Source organism: Coenobita brevimanus, chromosome 19, assembly GCF_032717465.1.
Source record: "Coenobita brevimanus isolate Jiangsu-jjx chromosome 19, ASM3271746v2, whole genome shotgun sequence".
Classification (NCBI taxonomy): Eukaryota; Metazoa; Arthropoda; class Malacostraca; order Decapoda; family Coenobitidae; genus Coenobita; species Coenobita brevimanus.
This window is the reverse complement of record NC_136972.1, coordinates 5,665,217-5,674,906: the sequence shown is the minus strand read 5'-3', so window position 1 is coordinate 5,674,906 and position 9,690 is coordinate 5,665,217. Positions and strand designations below refer to the sequence as shown.

The window sequence follows — 9,690 nt, the reverse complement described above, 5'->3', positions numbered from 1 at the left end:
GCTACTTCAACGGTCGCTGCTCCTCTGAACTGTCTGCTTGCATCCCTCCACCTCTAAGACGGGCGCGCAGCAACCGTCTCACAACAAAGTCTCATCCCTTTTCTGTCCAACTCTCTAATGCAAGAGTTAACCGTTACTCCCAGTCCTTCATTTATGCAACAGGTTAACTCTGGAACTGTCTCCCTCTGTCTGTATTTCCTGCTAGCTATGATCTCCAGTCTTACAAACGCAGTGCGTCCAGGCATATTTGGCTCCTTCTTGTATTCTGTGTTTCTCTTGGAAGACACAATATTGTGGGCTCGTGGCCTTTGGTTCCTTCTTCCTAGTTAAAAAAAAAACTCACATCGTATCATGCCTCACCACACTACACCACACCACACCATAACACCATCCCACACCACATCTCCACACCACACCACAACACCATCCCACACCACATCTCCACACCACCATATCATCCCACACATATCTCCACACCAGAAAACCATCTCAAAACCACATCTAAAGAATACAACACCAAACTACACCACATCTCCACCCCACAACACAACCCCACACCACATCTTCACGCCACAACACCACACCACATCCTCACATCATAACACGTCACGCCACTACGACCAACCATTCCCGATCGTTTCACAGTCCATCACGCTTGCCGACTTCATCACTTAACCTGCTTTGCTGGTGAATAGAAAGAGAGTGTTCAGATCACATCCACAGTTCACCAAAAATCAGATCACGTCCACAGTTCACCAAATATATCTATCCACCTATCTATCTATCCACCTTTATATATATATATATATATATATATATATATATATATATATATAGGCTAGTGGTTGACGGGTCCGCTTAGCGAGAAAGATCGGGATTAAACAACAACTTCAAAATGTTACATGGATATGTAGTGGTTGACGGGTCCGTTTAGCAAGAAAGATAGGGGTTAAACAACAACTACAATATGTTACATGGATGGAACAGAAATCGAGCTGAATTTGAGGGCACCAGGTATAGGAGTGAAATCAGGGTCAGTTGGTGATATACGGAAAGTTAGCATGTATGTATGTAAATAATCCTGGTTTGGTGCAGGAAGTGAGTGATTTGCTATAGGTAGTGAATTTTGTTTGAGTTTGAACAAGCCATTGAAAATAAATGCAAACTAAAGCAGAAAATGATATTAGTATGTCTAAGGAAATATTGACAGTAAATTCTGGTAAAGATAGGAAGAGGAAGGATTATTTGCAGACTACAACTGGGAGGTGAGGTATTGGAAGAGGTTGATTGTTATATTTGGGAGCTGTGTTACATTATATAAACATGGCATTATGGAGTATGATGGTAAAGAAATATCACCTCTGGGCAGAAGAGTGATTCGAAGAGTTCGTAATACAGTATTTTGAAAGAAGGAGTGCTTAATATGCAGATGAAATGAACCAAACATGAAAATAGTTTACAGCCAGCATATCTGTATAGGAGTTTAACTTGAATAATGAGTAATAGTGTTTTCTAGATTACAAGCTGTACAGAAGAAATTGCCTTTTCCAGAATAGCGTAGGAATAGTCAGAATGGACAGTGCAAGAGACAGAGAAAGTTTTGTGTACTGTGCAATGGTAACGAAGGATGGGTTGAGTTGTATATATCCGGAACCGATAGGGGGCTGTGTTTGTCTCACCTTGTCTTTTTCTCAACACCTGTGTACCTCCGGCCAGGTAATTAGTAATACAGGTGTGTCTGGAAGAGCAAGAGGAAAGGAGAAAGAGTAGGGAAAGAGGGAAGGAGGAGGAAGCAGGTAAAGAGGAGGGGAGGAGGGAAGGACAGGGATGTAAGTGAAAAGGGGAAGCAAGAGAGAATAGGATATGAAAATAAGTACAGTGATCCGGGTAGGCTGAACTCGTTAGCCCTGGAAAGCAACTAGTCTAGGAGAAGGGAAACTCCGATCACAGACCACGAGCAGGGTCTCACTGCTTGAGATGTCCCCAGCTGGCAGAATGAGGAATGCTTCATAGATATATGGAGTAACGTCATTGACAGCGTAGACCATGGGATGCCTGACAGATATATAAGGTTCCACCGATTATCTTGAATAAGGTGACACAAAATATCATCTCGCCAGAAACGATGTGGCAAGGAGGAGAAATTACCTGCCACAACTCTTTTAACCTCTATATCAGCACACCTAAATCAGAAAACGGGCCACCCTTTTGGATCATCGTCACTTAAAGGTCCAACCGCACTGCCTCGTTTGCTTACTGGGCAGTCTGTTACCGCATGTGAGTAAGTACATCCCCAAGAAGACCAACGAAGACTACTTTAAGAAGAAGTATTAAGACTAGATCAACTGAGACAAGAAAAACACCAGAGATAAGAAAACACCTTCAAGAATATGAAAATCCACACCTACAATGCGAGAACTCTCAGTGAAAGCCAAAAATTAGAGGAGTCGTTTGAAAACCTGGACAATATCAACTGGGATATTGTGGAACTAAGCAAAGTTTGCAGAAAAGAAGAAAATCTCATTCATCTAAAAGACATTCACCACTTTTTTTATTACAGAGGAAAGCAAATGGAAAATCAAGTGGAGTGGGATTCTTAATTAATCACAACACTGCTGATAATGTGAGCTAATCCAGTACTGTATCCAACAGGATAGATTGGGTAGTAATTAAATTTAGCAACAGATGCTCCCTTAAGAAATTCAAGTATATGAACCCCCATTCGCAGTGCTCTGATGAAGAACTCGAAACCCTGTGTGAGGATACCACAAGCATGCTAAAGATAGAAAAAACACGCTACACGTTGATTACTGGTGACTTTAAAGCGAAAGTTGGAAAAAATGTAGCAGGAGAATCATGCACTGGAAAATTCAGGGTGGGTGAACGCAATGGCAGGGGCGAAGCCCTTGTCATGTTTTGCAGAAAAGTACAATTTCAGAATTATGAACACTTTCTTCCAAAAGAGGAAAGGTCGTAAGTACACCTGCAGAAGTCCAAATGGAATACCAAAACATGAAATTGATTTCATGATTGGTGACAAAAACAACAGCGTAACCAATGTGAAGGTCATCAATAAAGTAAACATTAAATGATCACAGAATGGTGAGATGTACAGCTAAATTCACTTTTAGGTCAGAAAGAAATAAATGCATACTTAGAAAGAGAATCTGTTCAGAAAATAATTAACAACATCGGACTGAATTCCAAGTAGAAGTTCAGAACGTATTTCAAATGCTTGATCATTTAGAAACTTACGTAGACAAGACGAACGAACATCTAACAATAGCAACAGAAGAAGCGGCAGAGAAAATGAGTAGCACAAACACCAGAAAGGAAAACAAGTATTCACAAACAACAGTGATCCTCATGAAGAAAATAACTATGAAAGTCAAAACCAAAAGAGATGAAGTAGAGAGAGTAGAAATGAACAAGCTAATCAACAAAAGACGGAGAGAAGAGGACAGGAAAAGAAACATGGACTTGACTGAGGAAACCATAAAAAAAAGGGAGAAGTATCAAAGCAGCTCAGCGAAAACTAATTTCAGGAAAACACCAAATGACTTCTCTGAGAAACAGCGATGGAGAAGTCATTAACTGTAGAGAACAAAATAGCTGAGTTATTTGAAAAGTTGTATTCCTCAAGTATCGCAGTTCCATCAGTAAATGTATTAACAGATACTAATGAAGTTTCAGAAATATCAATTGACGAAGTAAAGTTTGCCTTAAATGGAATGAACAAGGGCAAAGCCCTGGGAGATGATGGAATAACAACAGATCTATTGAAGGAGGGAGGCATTGAAGTCCACTCAAAATTTGCTCGACTATTCAACCAATATTTAGATAAAAGAGATGTTCCTGAAGCTTGGTATTATGCTATAGTAATATTACTTCACAAGAAATTACATAAGAAAGACCTAGGCAACTACCTCCCCAAAAGTTTACTACCAGTTTTCTACAAGCTGTTCTCACAAATATGCTGGAAAGCATCAAAGACGAAAACCAGTCTCGAGAACAAGCTGGACTCAGAAGTGGATACTCAACCATGGACCACTAACACAATGAATCAGCTAATTGAGAAAACTACGAAGTATAACAAACCACTATGATTAGCTTTCATGGATTATGAAACTGCTTTCGACTCTGTAGGAACAATGGGTTATTAAAGAAACCTAGAGAAGACATTTGTAAAGGGCACAGCAGTGGTAGAAATACACAAGATACAGAGAAGATCAAGATCGGCAAGGGGGTGCGACAAGGAAACACAGTTTCACCTAAGCTGTTCAAAGCATGTCTTGAAAACATTACAAGAAAACTCTCATGAGGAAATAAGGGACTACCATTGATGATGAGAGTGTTTAACCAGTTAACTCCTCGGGTACGCAATTCTCCAGCCTCGACTGCCCCCCAGGACGCAAAAACAGGCCTATTTTTCGATTTTCTCCAAGGTTAAAAAATTTATGCCCGATTTATAGAGCTTCAATTTACACACCTGGAAACGCAAACCCCACCCTCCTAGACCCAATAGTTACCGAGCTATGGCCCATCAAAGTTGTTAATAGTTACCTGTCATGGCCCCGGCGAGAAAGAAAATATGCCGCTCGCACCTGTTTTCTTCACAAAAATACATACAAAAATCACCAAAGTAAATTTGTCTTCGGTGTGTATTGATGTTATAAACCATTGTAATGTGCTTAGAAAAAAATAAAATGGTGATAAACCCACCCCAATAAATATGATAAATAGTAAAAATTATCCTCCCCTCCTCTCCCCTCCCCATACCTCTAATCCCCTCACTCCCTTTCCCTTCCCTCCCCTCCTCTTTTCTCCCCTCCCCTCGCCTACCTTTCCCTCCCCCCTCCCCTCCCCGCCGAGCCGTCAAATCTAGATAGGGAAAACGGTCATGAACCCCCTAATAAAAATATGATAAATAGTAAAAATTATCCGCCCCTCCTCTCCCCTCCCCATACCTCCAGTCCCCTCCCTCCCCTTCCCTTCCCTCCCCTCCTCTTTCCTCCCTTCCCTTCCCTCCCCTCACCTAATTTCCCCTCCCCCCCTTCCCCATCCCTCCTCCCCTCCCCTCCGAGGTTTCAAATCTAGCTAGTTTTCGCTTCGTTTCTCTTCGTTTTCGAAGGCTCCAATATGTTTGCATGCGTCGGCATAAAGTAAAATTTCTTTTTCGAGTGGGTTTCGAATAAAAACAGCTAAAATAATTGTGGTGTGCATACCTGTATGCAAAGACACGAATAAATTACAAGTAATGATTCAAGGACAACTGCCATAAAGCATAAAGAAATACGCAATATTCGAGGCTGGGAAGGTAAAGATACTGCGTGCTAGGGGGTGGGGGAGAGGGTAGGGGTTGGGATGGGGGGTTGGGGGTGGTGGTGGGAGGTGGTAAGGCCAAGAGGGAGAGTATGAGGATGGAGGGATGGGAGGAGACCACCACAAGACACAAAGGAAGGGCCCCAGTGGAGTACAGGGACATGGAGGGAGAGTAGGGGGGAAATACCCTCCCACCACGGAGTAATCCGAGTAGATGATGTAGTTGTTCAGGACGAAGAGTACAACTATCTGGGCCATAGGATAACATAGGATAAGGACCATGAAATAAAAAGGCGAATGACCATGGGATGGAAAGCATTTGGTAAGCATGGAATCATCATGAAAAGCTCACTGCCAAACTGTTTTACTGGTAAAGTGTACAGTCAATGCATATTACCAACAATGACCTTTGGCTCTGAAACTTGGAAACTAACAAAAGCAATGACAAACTCAGACCTACACAAAGAGCTATGATGAAATCGATGTTGGGAGTGACACTAAGAGACATAAAGAGAGCATCATGGATAAAGCAGCATACCAGAGAGAAAGATGTTTTGGAAGTGATACAAGAGCAGAAATGGAGATTGGCAAAACATGTAGCAAGAAAGGAGGAAAACAGGTGGATTAGGACACTAACTGATTGGACCCCTAGAGAACGTGGCAGGAAACGACCAGCCTGCTCCCAAGGCCCAGTAGTCCTCCTGCGTACAGCACTTAGTACGGAAGGAGTCAATTGACTGCTTCAGGTCACTGTTTAGTGTCCATGTCTCACAGGCATAATGTTAGACACAGAGCACTAGCACCCGGCAGATGTGAACTTTCGTCCTTCTACACAAATACCCGAATTGAGTGAATCCATAACCCCATAGGCCAGACCAACAGGAATAGAGACCTCATTGTCTGATCTACTGCTGTTATGGAGCACACTACGAAAATAGGTGAATCTTTCCAAGACTTCTATATCCTCACCACATGATTGGACAGACTGAACTGCTTCATCCAACAAGCCACCAAATGCCTGGACTTTGATCTTGGCCGAAAGACCTTTAGTTTCTCAAGGGTGTCTCTAACAATTCTGCTAGGATAACTACATCATAAACAAAGTCAAGGACAGTATCCTTGAAATTGCTTGCTGAAATCCCAAAGTGACTTCGTCTCACTGCCCAGCTCAGTACCCAATCCATACATGTGTTGAGAAGTATGGAAGCAGGGACACATCCTTGTCATACACTAGAAGTTACTGGGAAGAAGTCGGATATCCCCCCCCCCCTCCCACACTCACACACTTGAAAGCACTCTCACTGTTTGAGTATGAGCCAGCTATCACTTGAATTATCCCTCTGGGGATCCCATGGAGTCGCAGGAGTTCTCATAGTACCTCCCGATTTATTAAGTCAGACGCCCTCTTGAGATCTACATATGCTGCTAACAGACCTAGTTGAAACTCAAGAGGGCATTCCACAAGAACTCGAAGAGCTAGGATACAGTCAACAGTAGACTTCTTGGGCTTGAATCCAGATTGCTCAGGTCTCTGAAACTTTAGCAATTGGTCCCAGATATGCCTGAGAAGAGAGTGAGCAAGAACTTTGCCTGGCACACTGAGCACTGTAATACCACTGTAGTTACTGTAGCCCGACTGGTCTCCTTTTCTTCTTTCAGATAGAGGTAACCGAACCCTTTGTCCAGTCAGGAGGAATGATACCAGTCTGCCAAATGGCTTCTACGACTGCATGAAACCCCGGATCATGGCTTCGCCCCGAGCTTTGACAATTTCTACTGGGATGTCACAAACACCAGATGCTCTACCACTTTTCAACCTAGCCATTTCCTTCTTGATTTCGACTAGAGAAGGCACAGCTTCATTAATTGTTGGGACAGCAGTCAATGGTCATACACCAGCCGACGGATGCTCTCCCGTTGGAGATTCAACCACTCTTCCTTCTTGCATTCCTCCACCTCCATGGCAGGTGCGTAGCACCTGTGTGGCAGCAAACTCTCATCCCTTCTCTGTCCAACTCCCTAATGCTAGAGTTAACTGTTACTCCCAGTCTTTCATTTATGCAACAGGACAACTCTGGAACTGTCTCCCTCTGTTTTTATTTCCTGCTAGCTATGATCTCCAGTCTTTCAAACGCAGTGTGTCCAGGCATCACGAAATGATCGGATCTTGAATTTAGCTCTCTCTTGTATTTTGTTTTTCTCTCAGAAGGAACAGTTATTGTGGGCTCGTGGCCTTTGGCTCCTTCTTCCTAGCATTAAAAAAAAAAAAATCAGCTGCTCAAAGTACTCAGCCTAATAGGCTCTATACTCACTTGCTCCCAACACGAGTCGTCCATCTGCTGTCCAGAGTTAACCTGAGAGGGGGGTGTGGAGTCAAGCTTCTTCATGGTTCAGTTGGCGAACTGAAGGTCATTTGCATGAAAACAACCTTCCACCTCCTCAGCAATATCCCTGACATACCTCTCCATTTCCCTTCTCAGTGAAACTCGTGCCTATAGAGACAGGTCTGTGCTGTTCCCGGTCCTCAGTTAGTCTGGCAGCATGACTCATATCAGTTGTGGTCAGTGTCCCCTGCGATATGAATCCCATCCTTGATCCCGGGTGGTCTTCAATACATTCATCAGCTGCTGCCAGGGTAGCATGCTTAAAAGCATCCCACCATTCAACAGGATCCTCAACAGTACTGAGCACTTCAAACCGACTTGAGACTGCCATTGCATACTCAAATGCATACTTCTCATCCCTGAGTTTCTCAAGATGAAACCTTTTTTGATGGCATCTTGAGAATCTCTCAGTTTTGATTTGTAGCCTTAGAGAAGCTACAAGAAGTCTGTGATCATTAGCAAGGAACTCTTCATTCCCAAAAACCTTGCAGTTTTAAAGGATCCTGCAGCGATTACTAATAAGACTGTGATCAATCTCCTTGGCAACGCCTTCGGTACTGGGATACCAAGTCCAGCAGTGAAGATTTCGCCACTGGAACCAGAATCCAGCAGTTGTTAATTTAAGGGATTTTGCGAAAACCAGAAGGTAAGAACCACTGGAATTCCTGGTTCCACAGCCATGGGGACCTGCAAAATTCCTGAGGCCCTCCCTGTCAGTGCCAGTAACTTCATTAAAGTCGACCAAGACCAGGAGTGTATCTCGTGAGGGGCGCTGTTTCACAACAGAGTCAAGTGTGGTGTAGAATAGCTCTTTTTCTTCAAGATCACTCACCTCAGTTGGACCATACACTGCAATAAGAGAGATGTAGCCTAAAGAGTGCTTCAGTCTCACCAGCATTATGCGCTCATCAACCGGAGCAACTCTGTTGACGAGAGACATTATATGCAGCAAGTGCCAGAGTGACACCTCTAAGCCTCTAAGATGGGCCACATCGTTACAGCCAGACCAGTAGAATGTGCAACCATCACTATTGATCTCACCATGCCCAGGTCACCTCAATTAAGAGACTGCAGTTACAGTATGCTGACCCCCAATCGCACTATCTCTCGTAACAGCAAAGACAGTCATTCATCCTTTGAAAGGCTGGGAGCATTCCAAGCCTCCAACCGCAGTGCCTTCCGAAGGTTAAAACCATTTTTAGAGCCTCGGGCTCGCGTGTCCTCTGTGCCACCAAGACGTGAATCAAAAGGAGGGTCTAGGCTTGGGGTTCCATTCTATCATACACTATATATATATATATATATATATATATATATATATATATATATATATATATATATATATATGCAAGATTCTAATCTGTATTAAACTTATAATTAACATCTTTTTCCACTTATGCATCTAAAATTAAATCTTGCAAAAAATACTTAATGGTTTGATGGGGTTTCTTTTATGTTTCAACGTCCATTACTTTTTGTTCCGTTCCTAATGTCTGATCTGTCCTTTGTTTCCACTGTACCAGTTCCTTACGAGCCCTTTTCCATATAGGGCTCTTTTCTAGTCAGCTCAGTATCTTGGGGCTGTTACTACCAATCATTTTAATGTAAAAACGAAGGAAACAAAAGCCAGGAGCTCGAAAGATTGTTCCCTCCAAGAAGAAAAAGAACTAGATAACAGAGAGCCAAATTCAAGATCCGTTAATTTCGAAATGCCTGGACACACTGCATTTGAAAAACTGGAGATCATAGGCAGTAGGAATTACGGTGAGAGGAAGACACTTCCAGAGTTGACCTGTTGTATACATGAAGGACTGGTAGTAACAGTTAACTCTTGCATTAGAGAGTTGGACAGAAAAGGGATAAAAGTTTGTTGCTAGATGGATGCTATGTGCCCATCGCAGAGGTGGAGGGATGCAAGCAGACAGTTCAGAGGTGCAGAGACCATTGAAAGACCGACAGAAAAGAGGCAAAGATGCAACTGTGT

General features: G+C 42.9%; 1 protein-coding gene across 1 annotated transcript; it reads right to left on the bottom strand.

Moving 5' to 3' along the window:
- Window positions 1–8,199: 8,199 nt before the first annotated feature.
- On the bottom strand, window positions 8,200–8,646 carry LOC145391617 (uncharacterized). Its single transcript, XM_080266159.1, has one exon. The coding sequence runs from the start codon at window positions 8,644–8,646 to the stop codon at window positions 8,200–8,202; it is 447 nt and encodes a 148-aa protein (XP_080122285.1).
- Between the last annotated feature and the right edge of the window lie 1,044 nt (window positions 8,647–9,690).